Here is a 22,340-nt window from a genome sequence, read left to right on the forward strand (position 1 = left end):
AGGCGGAGGAGCTGGGTCTGTCTACTCCTCTCCCAGAGCCTTGCACAGGCTTGGGCCTCGTGTGCCGGCCAGCGACCAGGGCGCGCCGGAATGTGGGCAGGGCGGCCACAGCGACAGGAAGCTGGAGGGTCCAGTTTGGGGACCAGCTAACCCGATGGCAGCATCAGCATCACCAGGTGCCATGGGGTAGAAGCTGAGGAGGAAGAAATGAGCTCACACAGTAGATAGAGTAGATAGTCTCCCCTTCGCAGCCCAGTTTGGGGGTGGGGGAAGGTCCTGGAGGTGATGATGAACTGTCCACACTGCCTGTGGCTTACTTGCTTCTACACACATCTTTGCTGACAGCAGCCTAGCTGCTCAGTGGGCTGTTAGGCAAAGAATCCATTCTTAGCTCTATTGGAATCCTGTCTCAGCTCTATTTAGTCACAGGGAGACCTTGAACCAGCCACTTGACTATGTCTTGCTTTATACATTTATGAAGTGACTACCCATTTGAGGGGAAAGGGACATGTTTTCTTCATTGGCCTACTGTGAAGCCTTTTTTTAAAGTTTATTTATTTGTTTTGAGAGAGAGTGAGAGAGCACGAGCAGGGTAGGGGCAGAGAGGGACAGAGGCAGAATCCCAAGCAGACTCCACGCTGTCAGCACAGAACCCGTCGCGGGGCTAGAACTCACGAACCGTGAGATCATGACCCAAGCAGAAATCAAGAGTCAGACACTTAACCAACTGAGCCACTCAGGCGCCCCTGGCCTACAATGAAACGTTTGATGCCGCTCCTTCTACAATGAAACTCACTCCTGCAGGGTAAGCGTTACCCTGTCCAGCCCTTTCTTTGGAAATACTGATGCCTTCAGCAGTGTGATAGCTTAGCTTCCCAAGCCACAGGGAATCCCTTCAAGGAACAGTTCTGGTCTGTGCAGGTGGGGTGTCGGTTTAGGGAGGCAGCGTGTTCCTAGTGAGTGTCTGGGGGAGGAGGTTCTGTGGAGGGTGGCCTCCATCATATGGGCGTGGAGCAGAGGTATCAAACCAGATCCAAGGAGATGTGGGGGGCTGGGGGCCCACACTCCATCCTGCCGGTCCAACTCAAGACTCCTAGTGATTGGAGCCCCTCCTAGGGTCTCCTGGAGGTACCTATGTGCCTCTAGGAAGTGCTGAGAGCTGTCTCTCAGTCACATGGGGACCTGTCACATCTGTCGACCTTCCCCAGCAGTCATCTCACAGAATCAAAAATGCAGCATCCTGGCTGGCTTGGGCTGCAGAGGCTCAAGCCCCAGAGAGAAGCACAAGCTGTGTTCTGCCCCAGCTGGAGGATCTGGGCTCTCCCCACTGAGGCCTAGAGCTGGAAGAGATTTATTGTCTGCCCACGGCTTTCAGCCCCTGCTGCCCCAGTTGGCCGACCCATCTCTCCTCCTGCCACTACAAACCTTGGCCATGCCCTCACCTGCCTCGCTCACGCCTTAACAGCTCACCTTGCCCGTCTGTCTGTCCATCCATTCTCTGACCAGCTCCCCAACGGCCCCCTGGAACACAACAGCAAACCACCCGTGGTCCTCATCTGTGTGGAGCCTAAGTCTCACAGGGAGACAGACACAGAAACTACGGCGACAGCATTGGGGTGTCCGGTGCCCTTCCTTGCCCCCGGCCACAGCCACGGTTGTGCTGTCCTGCCATCACATCCTCACCATGCTTGCTCACGCCTCAGAGCCCTGCACATTTATGTGGAGTTCTCAGGTCTCCCTGGAAATGGGGCTCGGGAGGTTACGGTGACCCGCTTACAGACAGGTTGGGGAGACTCTCATTCTTGGAAGAGCAGAGGAATGTGAAGGTTAAGATGTCTTAAAGGGCACAAGGGGTGATTTCTAGATTTCCGGACATGCCTTCAGAGAATCGTAGTGCTCTAGGGCTAACTGTTGTAGCCCTTTGTAGCAGACGTACGCATGTGTGTCTATGCTGAGTATATGTGTCAACCCGCATTCAATTCATTCCGCCGAATTGGACAGTGAAAGCTTACTCTACTGAGTACCTACTATGCGCCAAGCACCACACTAGGTGCTTTATATGCACTGCTTCATTTTACCACCACTGCTGGCTGTCACTTTTCCCATTTTCCAGAAGAAGAAACAGAGGCACAGGGACATTCATTCACTTGTCCAAGGTCACAGAGCTAATAACGGTGGAGTAGGAATTCCAACCCAGGCAGCACCCGATTGCAGAGCCCCGGCTTGGAGCCGCCTCAGCGGGTGGGCGTGGCCCGTGTCTGTGCGTGCACGTGCACACCCTCGCCTCCGCGCACTGCCCTGTGTGTGTGTGTGTGTGGGAGCTGAGAGAATGCAGAGGAGGTTTCTGGGAGGGTCTTTCCAACCTGCTCAGGCTGCCTGTGCAGGCCAAGTGTGCAAATGCGGGTGGGTGCAGGGACCTGGTGATTTAAATGGTTCTCTGGTCAAGAAAGATGGAATCTAGCACGGAGCGGAGCTTTGCTGCCCTGCAACCTGGTACGAGGCAAACGGTGAGTTTTCCAAGGAGAGTTTGTGAATCAGCAGAGTCCGAAACAACGAGCCAGACGTGTCTGGGCTCCCTCCTGCCTCGTGTCTGGCAGGCATCCTGCAGCCTGCTGCACACTTCATCTGGGGCCCGGAGGGACTCCCAGACACTTCCCTCTGAATCTCCCACTCCTCATGGGGGAGGTAACTCGTTTCCTCTCATAGACCCCCAGCGGCTAGGGTTTACTTTCTTCCGGGGGGGGGGGGGGGGGGCACCCCTTGAGTGGTAGAGGTTCCGTGCTGGAGCAGGGGAGCTGCCCCCTGGGACTCTGGGGTAGCGTGCCACCAGCCGGCTTCCTCTTTTCTGCCTTTGAAATTCAGGTGTGGTCTCCAGGTTGTGGCTTCCCTGTTCTGTATCTGCTCCCTTATACACAGTTTGGAGAACGTTTTGGTCTCCGGAGGGATCATCGCTGCATTTTGAACCCGTGCGTGAAATACAAAGGCAGCTCCAAAACAGTGGGCTTCATCAGACCGCCCAGCACACGGCTTCTTCTGCTTGCCAGCCCCGACCGTGTGTCTCCCATCCAACAAACTCTAAATATCGGGCCTTCTGGTGCAAGGAACAGGTTAAAGCCCCCTCCTGACTGCCCACCAGGGCTGCAGCAAAGGCAAAATCCTTTATCAGGAAATCACAGACTGCAGGTGAGCCCTTGGGTACGGACCCATCACGTTCCCTCTGTCAGGTTTCATGATGGTATCTAACCCTTCCTGAGTGCCTACTATGTGACAGATGCTTCACTATGAGCTCCTAAGACCGTCATAACATCACCAGTGAATGGTGACTGTTATCTTACCCACTTGCCGGAGGGAGAAATGGAGACCAAGAGCAGGCTAAGTCCCTGGCCCAACATCACACAGCCAGTAAGTGGCATGATATTGGGCAAGATACCTTTTCTAAGCCTCAATTTCCCCAGGTGTACAATGTGTTAACACCACTGTCCATCTGAGTGTTTTGAGGATTCAGCTGGGCAAGGCACATAGCTCCTAGCAGAGGGCTAAGCACACGTAAGCACTCACCAGACATGGCCACTTAATGGTAGAACTAATGTTAACACCAGCCCGAAGAGAGAGAGAACACAATGTTTACAGCACCAAGAACAGGGGTGATCAAATAATTCAGCGATTAGTTCCTCAACAGGGGTCTTTCATGAGCCCAGGTAAACTCTCTGGGGGCAGGGACTTTGTCAGCCTAGTTCACTGCGCCTGGGGCTTTGCATAGCATCTGGTGGAAGTTTGTTGAATAACTGAGTGAAGGACCATTTGGGGGGGCCCCACATGCCATTCACAGCATTGGACACCCCTTCTTCTTACAGCCCTTGCCCTCCTCTGCCTTTTGCTGTAATCTGAGTGTACTTGTCCTATTCCCCATTAGAAGGGAAGCTTCCCAAGCCAGGACAGGCCTGGTTCCTGCCCACTGCTGTCTTCCCCATGGAGAGGACGCTCAGGGAGTGCCTGGCAGACCAACTGAATCTTCTTGCCAGGCTCAGTGTCTCCAATATCCTAGAGCATGGTCTAAGATGATGATGGCCATCTGAGTTTGTAGGTCCCTCCCTTCACAGCACGGGTGAACATTGTTTCTCAATGATGCTTGCAAGCCCCCACTGGGGAGTTGGAATGGAGATGATGTGGAGAGTAGGTACTTGTGCTCAGCCCCTCTGTTCACTGAGAAGTTGTCCCACCCTTAACCTGCATGGCTTACTAACTAGTCCCTTATATTGGAAAGACCACCCCACCCCCGTTGGTATATGACCCACTTTGAGTAAAATTACCGTTGAGCTGAATTTTACCACAACCTCTTCCCCCCACCCTCACGGACTTAGTCTTGAAAGATTTCTCTGCTCTGGGAAGCCACCTTTCCCTGGAGGTCTTGCCCTCCCATCAGCCAAGGCTTTGATCCAGAAATAACAGAGGGAGGGAGTGTGAGGATGACCCTGTGACAGTGAGTTTCCCGGCAGGCCCAGCCCCCAGCTCCCCGCCCCCAGGAAACCCTGAGCTCTGCCCACATCCTTTCCAGAAATGTGAGCCCCCACCTTTCCAATTTCCTCTTACACCTCTTCTGTATTTCCCGCCCCTGCCTCTGCGTGACAACGTGGCGTGCACGCACCCCGTCTGGCGATCAGGGAATCCTACTGGGCATGCCAGCTTAATGAAATACTTACAGTTTATTAAACACAGGCTTCCCTAAGCCCTGAGTGCCTGTGGGTATTAGAAAGCCCAAGGTAACCCCGAGCTACCACGAACGTAATTGGTACATGTGTCCATGCATTCCTCGTGCAACCTCAGACTCCAGCTCTTAAGCGGCTCACGAAATTAGCCACATAAAGTAACTCCTAGGCAGACAGGCCGGGGGAAATGTGGGGAAAGGCTGAGAAAGGCTCTCAGAAGCCCTCAGGGCCTCTAACGTATACAAAGTTCCCTTTCCTTGACGTAGCTGTAACCATGGAGGGTGCTCCCCCAGCCCAGGCTGTTCGTGTTTGCAGAATCTGTTCATTATTACCAGGCCCGTCTTGCTTGTCAGCCTCACATGATGTAGCTACAAGAGTTCAAGTTCTATTTCAGGTAAGCCTTGCTCTGGGCCGCTGGCGGGGCTAGTAGAGCATACTTTCTGGGGGCTCCTGGAGCTGTGTTTCTGTTCCTCCTCCAGGGCTTGGATGGGAAGGGCCGTGGTGAAGCCCCGGGTGATCTGGAGCTCGCTGCCCCGAACTTGGGGGCGGCTGCTCCTGGGGTTTGCTTTCCCATTCATCAGTCTCCTCAGCCTGGGGCCTGTGAATCAGGGGCGAGGAGCTGAGATGGAAGCAGCAGACAAAGGCCTCCAGGGAGGTGCCTCGCTCTATGCGGACCACCATCTGGATGCCGGAGAAGGCAACCCTGTTGACCACGCTCAGTGGAACCTGCTCCAGGAACCTCAGAGTCAGCCCGTTGACCCACACACAGCCTTTGCGGCTCAGGGCCTTCAGGCAGAAGGCCAGGGGAGTGCCACCCTTCTCCCGGTAGGGCTCCAGCGACAGGTGTCTGCGGGAGAGGCATGGGAGCCGCAGCTGGAGGTGGGCCTCCGGGCCCCGCCCCACCAGCAGCGGGTTGGTGTCATGCTGCAGCTTCGGTGGGACGTTGGCAAAGGTGTCTGGGTCCTGTGTGGGGTGGTACAGGCTCACATGCAGCACCGTGAGGGGCTTCTCCGTGGATGGGAGCCTGGGAAGGATGGAACACAGACAGAGAAGTGTGGTTGGAGCCTGACACCTCTGTGACTCCCTGAACCTAGACATGCTTGCCCGGCTCGGGGGCCCCGACCCCCTCCAGCCCAACAGAGCAGAGCACGGAGTGTGGACACGGTCGTCCTGCTCAAGCCAGGATAACACCGAGGCTAAAGCTGGTGTGGAAGTTCAGCCCCACTGGTTCTTTTTTTTTTTTTTAATTTTTTTTAACGTTTATTCATTTTTGAGAGACAGAGACAGAGTGTGAGTGGGGGGAGGGGCAGAGAGAGGGGGAGACACAGAATCCCAAGCAGGCTCCAGGCTCTGAGCTGTCAGCACAGAGCCCGACATGGGGCTCAAACCCGTGAATCATGAGATCATGACCTGAGCCGAAGTCGGACGCTTAACCGACTGAGCCACCCAGGCGCCCCTCAGCCCCACTGGTTCTAATCTCAGTGTCACCTTGATCATATTCTGTGAGCGGGCCTTACCGCCCATCCACTCTGAGCTTTAGTTTTCTTTTCTGTACTGTCAGTATGCCCCTCCTTGTCTTTGTAAGGTATATGGGATACCAGCTTCTGCGGTGTGGTTATGGTGGTGGCCTACTGACATCTGGAGACAATCTGGCCCTGTTTTGAGGGGAGGGAAGGACAGACAGACAGGATACACCTTCCTCGTATCCAACCATCACACAAAAATACCCTTGCTGGGCCCTTGTTTGAGCCAGGCACTGAGCAGCTGCTGGCAATGAGCACAGGCAACAGGAGAACTAGAACTTGATTTCCGGAACACCCAGCTGGGGGAGGAGACAGGTGCCTCTTGCATCAAGAATTATGGAGAGAGACAGAACAGGGAAGCCCAGTTGGCTCCTGGGGGAACCAGAAAGGCTCCCTGGAGACCCAGAGGATGAAGAAAAACAGCTAGCATGTTCCAAGTTGCTTCTATGGGCCTGGCCCCATGCCAAGTGTATTTTGGGCATGAATGTCTCACTATATGGGCAGAGGACAGATCCTGATGGAGAAGGTGGAGAGCCATGAGAGATGTCACTCAAGAACCAACAGGGGCTCACGGCGTCTGGATGGCTCAGTTGGTTGAGCACCTGACTTCGGCTCAGGTCACAATCTCACAGTTTGTGAGTTCGAGCCCCGTATCAGGCTCGCTCTGCTGCTCTCAGCACAGAGCCCTCTTCAGATGCTCTGTCCCCCCTCCCCCTCCCCAAGTCATGCGCACGCTCTCTCTCTCTCTCTCTCTCTCTCTCTCGCTCGCTCGCTCGCTCAAAAAAAAAAAAGAACTGACAGGGGCTGTGTGGAGGCCAAGTAACAAGGCGGCCACAGGGTGAATCGCACACATCCTTTGTTCCAGCAACTCCATCTCTGATCATTTGTCCTTTAGAATGTCACTGGCACATGCAGTAAGGCTACTTACAATAGTCGGCTTTGCTCCTGCATGCATTTGAGGAATATAAACTCTCTGGCACATCCCCCAACCCCATATGGCCCAGAACCTGCCAGAGCCTTCACTGGGAACCAGGGGATGAGTGGGTTTGAATAACTAATTGTACACTTTCTCGGCACCAGACTGCTTACAGGTTTTTCTCTGCTAAGAATGTATCCTCCATCCCAAACCCTGACCAAATACCGCTCCTCTTGAAAGGCCCCGTTGCAATGTGGCGTCTTCTATGTAGCTCTTTTCCTGTCTCTGCCCTCTGACCCTTTCCGGACACCGCCATTCAATCCATCTTCTCATTACACGTCAGAATTATGTGGGTCCTCGTCCTGTCTTCCCTGAGCCCTCCTGCTCTGTCTCTGAGAATTCCCAGGGGCAGGCTGTGGTCTGAGCCGCCCTGTTGCCCAGTGTCCCATTGCCCTGTACAAACAGGGCCTGGCCACATGTGTCTGGGGGCACATTTGACAAATGGCTCAATGAAGAGATGCTCACACATGAAAATCATGTGAAACCAAGTTTAGGTACGCGGCAAATGTGAGCCTAGAGCTCAAGGGCTGTGTGTGTGGGGGGGGGGGTGGCTGGAATCCTGTCACAGGTGGTCTGAATCTGGGACCCTCCACCCCTTCTGCATTTTGGGTGAAGTAGGTTCATGGTGAAGACCTTCCACTCTGGCCCCTCAGGCCCCTCCCTTTTCCCTAAAGCACAGACATACACATGTCTCCATCCACAACCCGCTCTGGCCCCAGCCTGGAGGAGACCTCCTGACTACAAAAGACAAGCTGGGCCCGGAATGGCCAAGCGGGGAATCCAAGTCCTCAGGCCAGGCCAGAAACTCAGAGTTCACTTCTAGGACCCGATCTCACATCCCAGAGACCCTGAGAAAATCCCTCAGAAATGAGGGTTCACCGCTGCTCGTGAGACATTGCTCTCTGCTCCACTGCGCGCTCCAGAGCCGACAGAAATCCCCCAGCAGCGCAGAGCCCCGGAAGAGGCCCTCACATCTCCAGGACCCTCCAGTTGTTCTGGGGAAGCAGAACCCAGCCCTACCAGTGTCGTCTCTGGGAGGAGACAGCAGAAAGAGACTGAGATACGTGCCTGGTGAGTAGCCAGCAGGGGCTCTGCTCCCCCCCTACCCCCGCGGCCCAGCCCCGGGCCATCTCCCCTGGCTATGTGTCAAGTCCCCCTCCACCTACCTTACCGCCAGGGGCACCTCTGGCTGTGGCTCGGCAGCCATGAGCTCTCAGGAGCAAATGGGTCCCTGCCAGGGCAGGTCTGGCTTGGCACTTAAGGCTGCGGTTTGGGGATGTGATACGTCAGAACATTCATCAGTTTTGCTGCTTTCTTCCTTTTTCCCGTTAGGAAGGAAAATGCACGTGTGATTTCCCATTGCAGAAGTGCAACCCTAGCGCTGAGTGGTTGAGAAACCGCAGCCTGGGATCCTTGCTAGCCCTGGCCCCTGGGGGGGTGGGGTTCCCCGCTGGGCTTCAGTACACTGCCTGGGTCTGCAGCCTGTCCCCAGGCACCCCGGGAGCTGTGTCCAGGGCACCAGTCACTGGTGCTGCTACTCTTCTCTGCTGCCAACCGCGGGGGTGTGTGGGTGTGTGGGGTGAAGGCCTCCCCGGCTTGTTAGAAAGGAGAGGCTTTTTGAACAGAGAGATAATGAGGGGAGCCCCCACTTATGTGGGAGAGTGCGAGGAGAGCGTTACAGATGGGCCGGCGGTGGCCAAGAGGGCTGTGGGTGACAGAGCAGTCCACTCAGTATCTCGGGAAGGGCAGGGCCTCAGCGGATGGGGGTGAGGGCTGCTCATGGTGGGCGGCCTGTCCCACAGGACAGCAGAAAGGCCATCTTCTATGCTCACCCCTCCTGGGCTCTGCTGGCCTTCCAGAGCAGCATGGAAGAGACTGAGATAGATGCTTGCCCAGCACTGTGAGCCCCGGCCATCCTGGAAGTGACCCAGTGTCCACCGGTGTATTCATACTGCCTTCACTGTACCCCCCAAGCTGGCAAGAGACAGGTGCCCATGGTATACAGGGGGTAACAGGGGCCCTAAGAGAGGCAGTGCCCGGCCCAAGGCCCCAGAATGTGTCAGCATATAATCCTTCCTCTTTTTCCCATCAAACCTGGGCTATCCTGGGGATTCTTGGGGGGTATCCAGGTGGGTGGTACAGCCCGCTGGTCTCCCGATCTGCCTCGCTGTCCCCAACCCACAGCTTACTCTCCCCTCGAGAATGACCCTTGTAGCCCCTGAGAACTCAGCAGGCCACACTGTGGGGGCCAAGCCCCTCTGGGCACTATTCAGTGCTTCGTCTGCTTTATCTCTTCTGAGCATTTAGACTCTAGTTGGTTGCTTAGTAACTAAGAAGGAAAATAGGAAAATCTCGAAACGGTCATCTGTCCCCATGTGTCCCAGCCAGTGTGACACAAGCACGAGGGCTCCCCCAGGAAACCAGGTCCTCCGGAGATGGGAACTGTATCTGCCCCTGGGGGGAACCAACCGTTAACTCCAGGCTGCCTCCCTGGAGGCATCTTCTTCACTAGCTGTCTAAGCTCCAGCATGCACAGAGCTGGGCCAGGTGTGTGGGGGGGAGGCCTGTCCCCATGGGGATCCGCACAGAATATCAGCATTCCTGTCAGGAACCCAGGGCGGTGTGCAATAGGCAGAATCCGGGCAGGGGCTTTGCTACCTCTTGCTCTGTGACCTTGGGCAAGTCCTATCCCTTCTCTGGGTCTTAGTTTTCCTTCCTTGGGGATGGGACACCGCCTTCCCATTGTACCCTGCGACCATGTCTCAGTGAGAGAAGGGCTCTGTCCACACTTCCAGCCCCGGCATGGGAGAGTAGGTGGGCAGAAGAGATGTGTTCATGACCCCCTGTGCCCTCAGGACCTTGGTTCAGAGCATTCCCTAGCAAGAGAACTGAAACAGCCAGGGAATCCATCAGTACGAGGAAGTCTTGCCTGGGCTGTGTCTTCTGAAGGAGAACAGGAAGTCCTGTTCGTCACTGGCTGGCCGTCTCCTGAGGGGACAGCGAGAGCAGGGGGACAGCAAGTGCTGGCTTCTCTCTCCTTGGCCCCCTTGGCCAGGATGGCCTTCTCTAGTTGGTGTCGGGACCCCCGAGGAGTGTACCTCAGTGAGCAAATGTCTCTGTCGTGTGCTCCTGGGAAAGCTCAGGGACAGAACAACAGTTTCCAGGGCTTTCTACGGTGGCGGGCAGGCGAGAGTTCTGGGGTCACACAGGCTCTGGTGTGAGGCTTGGTTCCTTCTTATAGCAGGTGTGTGTGTAACCCCAGACAAGTTGCCTGGCCTCTCTGAACCTGATTTCTGCTCTGTGAAATAAGGACAGTTTGTTGTGTGAGGGCTAAATGAGATAGGCGCCAAGCGTCAAAGACATGGTTCAAAGCTGGTACGTGAGGGCTGCTCGTGGTAGAAGCCTTAACAGCAGAAGACCGCGAAGATGCACCTTGTGAGAGACGCTGGAGGAGCAGACCAACAGACTGCACAAACCCCAAATTCTCAGAAGGCCAGGTTTTGCTTTAAAATTTCTTTTTTGATGTTTATTTATTTTTGAGACCGAGAGAGACAGAGCATGAACGGGGGAGGGGCAGAGAGAGAGGGAGACACAGAATCTGAAGCAGGCTCCAGGCTCTGAGCTGTCAGCCCAGAGCCTGACGCGGGGCTCGAACTCACGGACTGTGAGATCGTGACCTGAGTCGAAGTCGGAAGCTTGACCGACTGAGCCACCCAGGTGCCCCGACCCCGGTTTTGCTTTAAAGGAACATAATTTTGGAGTGCAATACCTAATTTGCACGCATTTAACATAAATTCCATTTTCAATGATAATGAAATTAAAAGGGCGTGCTCCAGGAAGACTCTCCAAGTTATGGCCTGGGGCATGTGGCCCTAACACAGGAGGACAAGGTTACGTATTTGACAGATGAGGCAGCTGAGGCCCACAGCAATTAGTCAACTAGCCCCAGGGTCTCGTATCTGAGAAGCGGCAGAACCAGGACTGGGACCCATTCCATGGCACTCTTGGGCCTGATCGTGAAGCTGCTGGGCCTCGAAGGTGGTATTCTCTGGAGTCCAGCTGTCCTGCCTTCTGCAAACGTGCTCCTGCCGCCTGGCTGGCAGTGTGCTCGGAAGAGAGGCTCGGGCTTCCAGCAGCCGGCCAAACTGTGCGGAGGCCACTCTACTGATGTCCCGGTGGCCTGTGGCCACCAGGTGGCAGCACCCACAAACCTAGTGGCCTGCTCTCCGAGGGGGAAGGAGAGGATGGGCAAAGCATGGGGGAGTCATTCACCAGAGGACCTCAAAACTCATTGTGCGTGCGTGGAGATAAAGCAGGAAGCCAGCGCAGGAGGCCCCGTGGAGCAGTGGTCACAAGCATGGGTGCTGGGCCAGACAGGCTCAGAAGGGTAAGTAAACTGCCCGCGGACACAGACTTAGTGCACAGCAAGGATGGGTGAGAAGCCGAGTCGGCTCCGGTAAAATGGAGTACCGCGGGTGCCCTCCAGGGAGGGGGGACAGCAGGAGAGGAAATGCATGCAATGCGCAGAGCCTAGGCCAGGACCTCATGCAGGGGAAGTGGACTATGGCCACAGTTACCATGTTACTCTGATCTTGCCTGATTGCTCCCTGCCCCCACTGAGCTCTCCCGTAAGACAAAGAGCACCTGTAACTCATAGAGATAGGTGCTGTGAGGGGGGGTGGGCACAGAACCACGAACCTCCAGGAAGAGCATCTAACCTGCCAGGGGTGGGGGACACCTGGGAAGGCCTCCTGGAAGAGGGGACGTTTGTGCTGACTCTGTAGGGTGGGACGTGGGACGGTGCCTGGTGGAGGAAAGTGGGAGACCGTACCCAGTTTCCAGAGATGCGTCTGCCTCCCCCTGCCCCATGCTCTTGGCTAATAAGAAGGCTAACCACCAGGTGATGGTTGGTTAATGAGAGGGCTCACTGAATGAGTGACCAGGGTTTGTCCAGCGCTACCGGTCTCTTGGCCTGAGCCCCGGTGGGAAGCAGATGGCTATCGGGGTTGCCCTGGTTGCTCGTTCCCTCTGTGTTCACTCCCAGAGTGCCGGCTGGGCCCCTTGCAGAGGCTGGGCTGGCCGGTAGACCTGGGTGGCCTCCTCCTGCCAAGAGCCAGAGACAGCGGGAAGGCCCTCGGGAACTGCCACCATTGCCACCCAGGCCCTCCCCCCCATTCCAGGGGCCACTACCCAGCCTGATTTCACTGATTTCACGATTGTGCTAAATGCATAATATGCATCCATTTTACTTCTTGTTAAATCCCATAATAAGGACTCACCTATGAGCTAAACCCTGGAGCCCTGACCAGTGCCTGGAACAGGCCTGGGGATGGGGTGCCTGGGATTTCTGAGGCCTTCTTGGCTCTTACCTTGGGGTGGGGTGTTCAGGACACACAGAGCTGGTGCCTGTAGGCCCACCGGTTCCCTTACAGTTTGACCTATTTTTTCCCCACGGAACTAAGAGCCAGCCCTTAGGTTGCCTGGGGAGCAAGGGCTCAGGGAAGGAGGAGGCATCCTGGCTCTTAGCCAGCATGCACTCCCTCCACCTCCACCCACTGGCTCCAAAGCAGCAAGGGTCCAAAAGGCAGAGAGAGAGCCCTCATAGGGAGCCAGCCTTGGCTTTCCTGTGGACATAATTTGGGGCAAGTCGCTTTTCCTTTCTGGGCCTCAGTGTCCTCATCTGTAGAATGGGGATCATCATGCCTGCTCTATAGCCACCGTCTTCATTTAACACTTTATGAGGGGTCAGCTTTCACTTGGTTGAAAGGACTTGCCTATGGCTGCTTTTCTGTTTCCATCAAGAACCCACATTGAAGTAATACAGCTTGGTCTTATTTAGAGGATGCATCTGGCTAGGAAAGATGGCCTCAAACACAGCATAACACACATCAAACATGGCCTTTTTGTTTTTAATTAAGTGAGGTAAAAGCCTAGCATAAATACTTTTAACTAAAGTTTAGGAATAAAGTGTATTTTGAAATTAGCGTGTCTTCAAAGGCAGACTTTTAACATACCATGGGGGAAAAAAACTGTGGGAATTTAGGTGGTTTCTGGCGCCTAGAAACACTCCATGCAGATCTGATAGCAACCCAGGAGGGAGAAGAAAAAGAAAACTCTCCCTCTGCAAACAGTTATCTGCCTTTACATTGTGGTGAAGTGTACAATATATAAAAGTTACCACCTCAACCATTTTAAATGTGAAATTCACAGTGGTACGTATATTCACATTGCTGTGCACCTAATCTTAGAACCCTTTCATCTTGCAGAACTGCAACTCTAAACTCGTTACAAAACTCCCCCTCTTTCCAGCCCCTGGCAACCGCCATTGTGTTTCTTTCTATGACTACTCTAGAGACCTCATATAAGTGGGATCGTACAGGAATTGTCCGTTTGTCACTGGTTTATTTCGCGTAACACGATGTCTTTAAGGTTCATCCATGTTGTAGCCTGTGTCAGAATTGCATCGCTTTTTAAGGCTGAATGATACTCCAATGTATCACTCCACCGAATATACCACATTTTGTTTATCCATCCATTTATCCATGGATACTTGGGTTTCTCCCACCTTTTGGCTATTGTGAATAATGCAACTCTGCACATGGTGTACAAATACCTGTTTGATTCCTTGCTTTCAGTTCTTTTGGAAATATACTCGGAAGGGGAACTCCTGGATCATCCGGTGATTTTATGGTTAATATTTTGAGCAACCACCATGGCGGCCATAGTGGCTGCACCAGTTTACGTTCCCCCCAACAATGCACAAGGATTTGGACTCCTCCGTATCGTTGCCAACATTTGTTATTTTCTGTTTTGTAAAAAATAGTAGCCATCCCAATGAATGTGAGGTGATAGCTCATTGAGGTTTTGATGTGCGTTTCCCTAATGATTACTGATACTGAGTATCTTTTCATGTGCTGTTGGTCATTTGAACTGAACGTCTTCTTTAAAGAAATGTCTACTGGGGCGCCTGGGTGGCTCAGTCGGTTAAGCATCCGACTTCAACTCAGGTGACGATCTCGCGGTCCGTGAGTTCCAGCCCCGCATCGGGCTCTGGGCTGATGGCTCAGAGCCTGGAGCCTGCTTCCAACTCTGTGTCTCCCTCTCTCTCTGCCCCTCCCCCATTCATGCTCTGTCTCTCTCTGTCTCAAAAATAAATAAAACGTTAAAAAAAATTAGAAAAAAAAAAAAAAGAAATGTCTACTTAGGTCTTTTGCCCATTTTTAAATTGAGTTATTTTTTCCTATTATTGTAGGCATTGTTTTCTTTCTTTCTTTTTTTGAGAGAGAGAGAGAGAGAGAGCGAGCGAGAGAGAGATCGCACAAGCAGGGTAAAGTGGCAGAGGGAGAGACAGAGGGAGAATCCTAAGCAGGCTCCACCCTCAGCGTAGAGCCTGACGTGGAGCTCGATCCCACAACCCTGGGATCATGACCTGAGCTGAATTCAAGAGTCAGACGCTCACCGGACTGCACCACCCAGACTCCCCCTGTACACTTTCTTTATATATTCTGGATATTAACCCTTATCAGATATAGGATTTACAAATACTCTCTCCCATCCCATAGGTTACCATTTCTCTCTGTTGATTGATCCTTTGATGCAGAGTTTTAAATTTTTATATTGTCCAGTGTACCTTTTTTTACTTTTTGCCTGTGGTTTTTACTATCATATCTAAGTCATCATTGCCAAATCCAGTGTCATAAAGATTTTCCTCCAAGAGCTGTGGGGTTTTAGCTCTAACGTTTAAATTTTTCATCCATTTTGAAATAATTTTTGTATACCACCTAAGGTCAAGGTCCAAATACATGTGGATGTGCAGCTTTCCTACAAAGAGTTATTTTTTTGTTGGAGGCGAGAGGGGCGGAGAGAGAGGGAGAGAGAGAATCCCAAGCAGGTTCCACACCCAGCACAGAGCCTGATGTGGGGCTCAACCGTGAGATCATGACCTAAACAGAAATCAAGGGTCGGACGCTTAACCGACTGAGCCACCCAGGCACCCCTGCAAAGAGTTATTTTCAGATAAGATTTATGACTGATGGTGACAATGTACCGTATTTGACCATATGAGGCAACATAAAATATTTTACATACCTTGGTAACAATGTAAAACAAAGTGCCTCCAAATTTACCTTGTAGTTTTTGTTAATTTTATGTTCCCATCTTTATGGCTGAACAGAAATACTCTTCATTTGGGATAAATAACATGCTACACTGTCAGCAGTACAGGTTATTTTCTGACGATATAAGTCTCACGGAGGTGTGAGTGGGAAAATCGGTGATGGCTGTGAGCTGCCAGGCTCCCGAGCCCACCATTTCCTGCCTGTAAACTGGGCCCCATGCCCTTGCTCTCTGCCCTTGCCTGATGCTCCTGGCGTCACAGATTTTAAGGGCAAGGGTTAGTGTTAGTGCTGTGTTTTTGTTACCACGGGCTTCTGCACAAAGCCATACCAGACAACCTCCACTTCACGGGTTTGGGTCCCAGACTCAGAGCCCATGAGGAGAATTCTGAGCCCCCAGTACGGTAGATTCACAAACCCCAGAGGTTCAAAGCATTTCAAAATTTTTGAGTTTGCTCATAATTTAAAACTCTTCCTAGAAAGTTGGTTGTCTAAACCGTTGGCTCATTCCCACAAGGAAAACTGGTCCCCACTGTGGGACTGCCGCCAGGAGAGGAAGTTTGAGGGGACTGTGCTGCCCACAAGTGGGGGTCCACTCACGTCTACTACCTCTGTCTACCCCCCCTCAGGCCCCCTCCTGCACGTGGAATAGTTATCATGAGCTGGAGGAGGACCCAAGTTTCCTGGGGAAAGCCGCTAAATCATGGAGGTTTCTGATGCCAAGAAAAATAGGCTTGGCCTAGCTCTGAGGCCGTGAACCTCAGATGCCACCTCAAGAGGCTGCCATCACCGTGGGCAGTGCCATCTGGCTTCATTTTGCCAAAACAAAGGCAAGGCCCTTCAGCAATTTCTGTGGATTTGTTTTGCAAAATTAAATTGTCTGCTTTTAATTCTCCTTTACCAGTTTAATACCTATTGGAATTTCAAACCCAGTGACATTCAGAAAACCCACTTTGGAGTTAGGTGTCAGATCCCACATGACCTGCATTTCAGCCTGGGACCAAAAAAAAAAAAGAGAGACACTATGGAAACTTCCAGGGAGCAGGGGCCTTGGCAGAGTGGGATCTCTAGGCTTTGCAGCTCCTGGACCACCCCAACGTGTAGACATGCTCTGAGTCCATAGGGACTATTAGCTGTCTCTCCACACCCGGAAACAGAACCAGGCTTCCCTGCTTCGGGACCCTACCCCGGCTCCAGAGCCAAGTTCCAGCTCGTGCTTTCTTTTTTTTTTTTTTGTATTACTATTATTTGTAATGTTTATTTATTTTTGAGACAGAGAAACACAGAGCATGAGCAGGGGAGGGGTAGAGGGAGGGGGAGACACAGAATCTGAAGCAGGCTCCAGGCTCTGAGCTGTCAGCCCAGAGCCTGATGAGGGGCTTGAACTCACGGACCGTGAGATCATGACCTGAGCTGAAGTCGGACGCTTAAGCGACTGGTGCCCCCAGACACCAGCTCGTGCTTTCAAGTGGGCCTCCTGGACCTCTTCCTAAGAGGTCTGGGCCCGGGGGGGAATTGGCCTCCTCTGCACCCAGCCCTGCATGGGCTCTGTACTGGCCAAGCAAAGAGACAAACTCTACTTCGTGGGGATCCAGGCCAGTGCACAAGACAGACTCTTGGACACATACCAGCCGGAGGGACCAAGAAGAGCATCATGAGACCAAGGGAGTTTCAACAAGGTCCAAGACCAGCCTGGGGGCATGAGGAGGGCTTCCTCAAACAGGTGATGCCAAGGCTGGGTCTTGACGAAACAGTATGTGTTGGCTAAGTTAAGAAGGAGGAGCGGGTGTCCCAAGAGGAGGTCTTGCACAAGCAAAGTCTCCCTTGGAAAGTTCGAGAGAGCCGATGTCAGGAGAACCACAGAAGGAGTGGGCTACTTCCTCTGCCTCCGAACAAACACCTGGGGCTCTGCTATCATCACTGCTCGCAGCTACTCCTGCTCTTCCCCTCCAATCTCTCCCTTGACCCTGTCAAAGCCCCCAAGGCTGGTTGATGCGGCATATTGGCCTTCATCGCTTAGCTCATTGTCCTGTCTCTGCTGTGCTGTTGAATGTCCTGTTTATTAGGGTGCAGCCACAGCCCCTCATAAAGAACATGCAGTCACTGCCCCCTGGGACCAGGGGGGAAAGAGGCTGCAGCGTCCAGCTGGGAAGTCTGGATGGCTCCATGCCCAGGGGATGTGCTCAAGTTCATGGCTCGAGGGAGGAAGTTTCGTTTCCGAGATTGTTTTCTCCAGTCTAGATATGCAACATTTCCCTGAACGTTCTAGGTCCGTTCTGAGATGCACGCTCACAGAGTGAAAGGCTTTGTGTTTGTCTTGTTCTTATGCAACGTTTTGAAAAAGTAATAGACCTACATAGTTCACAACCCTTGAAAAGATTAAAGGAAGCTGAGTGAAAAGTCTCTGTCACCCTTCCCATCGGGTAACTGCCTGTGTCCTGTGTATCCTTTCAGATATTCTTATTTTTTTTAATGTTTATTCCTTTTTTGAGAGAGAGGGAGAGACAGAGCACAGGCAGGGGAGGGGGCAGAAAGAGAGGGGGACACAGAATCTGAAGCAGGCCCCAGGCTCTGAGCTGTCAGCACAGAGCCCGACGTGGGGCTCGAACCCACGAACCGTGAGATCGTGACCTGAGCCAAGACGGACACTCAACTGACTGAGCCCCCCAGGCACCCCTTTCCAGATATTCTTTTTTTTTTTTTTTCAACGTTTATTTATTTTTGGGACAGAGAGAGACAGAGCATGAACGGGCGAGGGGCAGAGAGAGAGGGAGACACAGAATCGGAAACAGGCTCCAGGCTCTGAGCCATCAGCCCAGAGCCCGACGTGGGGCTCGAACTCACGGACCGTGAGATCGTGACCTGGTTGAAGTCGGACGCTTAACCGACTGCGCCACCCAGGCGCCCCTTTCCAGATATTCTTTATGCAGTTCCAAGCACGTATGAGTATACAGTCTGGCCATGCCCTCCTCTTTCCTAAACACTGCCTGGTGCCTTGCATTGTGGAGGTGTCCTTGAGACCAGCAGCTCACGTTCTCCCCAGCGGTTTCTCTTAAAATTATTCTCCCTGTCCTATGATATTTCACACAACTAGCCTCAGCCACGACAACAAATATTTCATACCCTTCATGCATGACATTTTTCACATATGCTTTACAAATGTGCGTCTTCATTCCAAACCGAATGTCGTGGGAAATATGTCTTTTCCACATGGCCACTACTATAATATAAAAAGCATTTTCCCCTTTCCCTCGGCCCCGGGGGGGCACTATATCATGAAAATGAAGAAGTGAAGAGAAAATGAGAAATCCTGCCTCCAGAGCTCTCTCTCCAAGCGGTTTGCCAGAGGCTCCCTGGGACCGTGTCACCTCCCGAAGCGTAAATCACCAACGAGGCCTCCGCTCAAGTTGTCACCCGGTGGCCTAGCGCGTGGCTATTTCTGTTTGGCGGCCATCGACTCAGAGCGTCCACGCTGTGTAAGTGTTGCCCTCTGCGTGTCTGCCTCCCTGCCGGCCGCCAGCGGACCTGTTCCTAAGATGGGCATATGCTACCCTCTGGGTTTCTACTTGAGGCCCAGGACCACTGTGGTTCAATCCTTCAAGGCAAACCCCGCTGCTGACAGGCTTGCTGCAGACCACGGGATGCCTCCAACACCTTTAAATAAAGCCCAGGGGTTTCTCTGCTCCACCTCGGCGGGCCTTTGAGAACCTCTAGTACAAGCCAGTATCTGGCCTGCCTGGAAACCTGGGAGCCTGGCTAACAACCAGGGCCAGGGCTTGGCAAACGCCAGCCTCAGCCTGCCTTTCTTTCCCTCCCTTTCCTGTCCCTCTAACCCCCAACATGCGTGGGTTATGGATGAGTGTGGCTCAAAGAAGCAAGATTTCCCCCAGTCTCTTGCTCTGCGATACTTAATCTGGAAGCCCGATGCTAAGAACGTTTATGGTTTGTGAGTGCTAGGAGGCACTGTTGGGCAAGTTTTGTGTGCTCCAAAAAGGGTCTTGCTTGTGTGTGTGTGTGTGTGTGTGTGTGTGTGTGTGTGTGTGTGTGTATATATATATATATATATTTTATGGACTTAAATTTTTAGAGTAGTTTTAGGTTCATGGCAAAATTAAGCAGAAAATACAGACAGTTCCCACATACTCCTCGCCATGCCTCGACACACAGCCCCCTCCACTGTCAACATCCTGCGCCAGGATGATATATGTGTTGTAATCTCTGAAGGTACCCCGACACGTCATCATCACTCAAAGCCCGTAGCTTACATAGGGTTCACTCTTGGGTTTGGAAAAATGTATAATGACGGGTAACACCATTACAGTCTGCTACAAAACAGTTTCACGGCCCTAAAAAATCTCTGTGCTTGGGGCACCCGGGTGGCTCAGTTGGTTAAGCGTCCGACTCTTGATTTCAGCTCAGGTCATGATCTCAGGGTTTGTGACTTCGAGCCCTGCATTGAGTGAGCTCTGCGCTGACAGCATGGAACCTGCTGGGGATTCTCTCTGTCTCCCTCTCTTTCTCCGCCCTTCCCCTGCTCCCTCTCTCTCTCTCAAAAATAGATAACACCTCCCTCCCCTGTAAACTTTGGCAACCACGGATCTTTTTACTGTGTCTGTAGTTTTGCCTTTTCCAGAATGTCATATAGTCGGCATCAGGCAGTACATAGCCTTTTCAGACCAGCTTCTTTCGCTGAGTAATACGTATTTAAGATTCCTCTAGGCTTTTTCACGGCTTGATAACTCATGTCCTTTCTGTGCTGAATAACGCTCCATCGCTGGAATGTACCGCCGTCTACTCATCCACTCACCCACTGAGGGGTGTCTTGGGTGCTTCCGATTTGGGACAATTATGAGTAAAGCTGCTAGAGACCTCCCTGAGCAGGTTTTTGGGTGGACTTGAGTTTTCAACTCATCTGAGTATGCAGCAAGGAGCATGCCTGCCGGATCCCTGGCTGTATATTTGGAGGACAGGACGCTCAGTGGGGCAGGCTGTGCCATACTCAGTCAGCTCACTGGGGCCCTAGCAGAGTCTCTCCTCTGTCAGGGCCAGAGCTCCCCCTACCTCACTTCTTCAGAGTCCACTTCCTGTCCCTCTGGGTGGCATCAGCCCAGTGCCTCTTAGCGTGGGTGGAGAGGCGCCGGGGAGATGTGAGTGAGCAGGACTGAATCTTTCCCCCTCCCTCCCTGTACTCCACAAGTTCAAGGGCCCGCGGGATGTTTTGGTATGAACTGAATTTCCCCCGCCCCCCAAACCAGCATTAAAAAAAAAAAATCCAGAACACAACATTTCATTCATTTTTGGTATTTTTTGTCATTATTGGAATGACTGTCATGACTCTAGTTAGTTAAATATTTATTTTGAGAGAGACAGAGCACGAGCTGGGGAGGGGCAGAGAAAGAGGGCGACAGAGAATCCGAAGCAGGTTCCAGGTTCTGAGCTCTCAGCACAGAGCCCAACGCGGGGCTCGAACCCGTGAACCGGGAAATCATGACCTGAGCCAAAGTCGGATGCTTAACTGACTGAGACACCCAGGCACCCGTGTCATGACTCTTATTTAAGTGTTGCAAACACAGAGGCACATCGGCATTCAAATTGGTTATGGTGATTTACCTCAGGAGAATCACAGTCCCCCATGGAGCCCTAGGGAAGTCCTACCTCTCAGGTACCCCAGATGAGCCGAGCAACTAGGACTTTGCCCCTTCTGTCTCATGGATTCTCTGTCAAAGAAAAAACTGGCGACTATCGTTGGCCTGCAGAGTGTGGTATTTTAAACATTCTAGGTTGTCAACGTTTGAAAACTAGGGACCTGGAAGTATAAACCTTGCTTGTAGCTTCTCTTGAAAAGTCATAAAATGAGGCCCCTGGGGCTGCTGTTCACCCTCGGGGTGAGCTGGGACTCGTCCCCGTTTGCCCAGCCACTCCCCCCCCCCCCCCACGTGTGTCACTTACCTATTTTACGTTCTAGGCTCCTGTTGCCTTGAGTTTGCAGCTCTTAGGTGAGGTGTGTTCACTAAGATGTGATTTTTCTTCAGCAGTGAATCCCCAAAGGACCAAATGACAGAAATCACTGCCAAGTAGCAAAGCCTGACAAGTGAGTGGGTGGCCTTTCTAGACTGGGGGGCCTTGGGGGTCCCTAGCTGTGCTAGTGTGTGCCAGCAATGCTGTGAGCACTTTCTACACATTGACCAATTGGATTTCTTCAATAGGCCTATAAAGCCAGGGCCGTTCTTGCCTTCATTCTACCAACGGGGAAAACTGAGGCAGAGGAGTTAAGTCTCGCACCCAAGATCACACAGGTGATAAACATGATGTCTTCGAAGTCTTGTGACCTTAACCACCCCACACACTGCCTCCTGATAAAGATACTGTGAGGGCTAAATGGGCCCCCTCAGGAAAGCGGGACCTAGCCCTTGGGAGTGGAGGGGAGCCCTGTAGGGTCTCCCAGGTCCCATGCAGGAAGTGGGGGGCTCCTCAGGACTCAGGTCAGCCGCCTCTCAGGGAAATGACGGGAGGGCAGCTGGCTGGTGCCTGGACAAGACCTTCAAGCCCCCACTCCCCTCTTTGCCCTCAAAGCAGGCGGACCCACCTTTCCACTTGCCTGTGTACTTCATCCCAGTCTCAAGGGCTATGAAGGGCTGTTACGCACTGAGTGTTACCACACATTAAGCACTCTGCAGTCATTGTCTTCTTTAACCCTCTTGATGACCATATAATGTCAGTCTGTTGCCCCCATTTTACGGAGGAGTAAACTGAGGTTTAGAGAGTTTCCCTCACTTGCCTGAAGTCACAGAGCTCGTCAGTGATGGAGCAGGCCGTGAACACTGTCACAGACTGAGTGCTCAGTCGGCACCACTTCTCTCTCCAAAGCTTGCCCCTTGCCCCCGCCTTCCACTCCGCCTCCTTGGTTGTGATTTCTGGCCCAGCTTCATCTCCAGCTCCCAGGTGGCCCCACAGCCCCTCCTCCCCTCTCTGAAACGTGGCCTGCCTTTACTCTTTCGTCTCCATTCATTCACCGACAGGA

At 52.7% G+C, this 22,340-nt stretch overlaps 1 protein-coding gene and 1 long non-coding RNA gene across 2 annotated transcripts; one reads left to right on the plus strand and one right to left on the minus strand.

The window, feature by feature from the left end:
• Positions 1-4,684: 4,684 nt before the first annotated feature.
• Positions 4,685-8,598, minus strand: TIFAB (TIFA inhibitor). The gene is made up of 2 exons (XM_040444522.1): positions 8,372-8,598; positions 4,685-5,730 (listed from the first exon to the last, which is right to left on the minus strand). The coding sequence occupies exons 1-2, from the start codon at positions 8,410-8,412 to the stop codon at positions 5,130-5,132; spliced, it is 642 nt and encodes a 213-aa protein (XP_040300456.1). The 5' UTR covers positions 8,413-8,598; the 3' UTR covers positions 4,685-5,129.
• Positions 8,599-11,507: 2,909 nt separating this feature from the next.
• LOC121010882 (uncharacterized) lies at positions 11,508-16,209 on the plus strand. Its single transcript, XR_005781400.1, has 2 exons — positions 11,508-11,592; positions 15,949-16,209. It is a non-coding gene; the product is annotated as an uncharacterized LOC121010882 (long non-coding RNA).
• The last annotated feature ends 6,131 nt before the right edge of the window (positions 16,210-22,340 follow it).

The sequence above is a fragment of the Herpailurus yagouaroundi genome, unplaced genomic scaffold (genome assembly GCF_014898765.1).
Source record: "Herpailurus yagouaroundi ecotype Mexico unplaced genomic scaffold, PumYag 192, whole genome shotgun sequence".
Taxonomy (NCBI): domain Eukaryota; kingdom Metazoa; phylum Chordata; class Mammalia; order Carnivora; family Felidae; genus Herpailurus; species Herpailurus yagouaroundi.

Bases quoted from the DNA above. Each gene is read 5' to 3' on its own strand.
- TIFAB (XM_040444522.1), bottom strand. From the start codon at position 8,412: ATGGCTGCCGAGCCACAGCCAGAGGTGCCCCTGGCGGTAAG. The intron at 5,731-8,371 runs GTAGGTGGAGGG...CATCCTTCCCAG, and splicing joins GAGGTGCCCCTGGCGGTAAG to GCTCCCATCCACGGAGAAGC.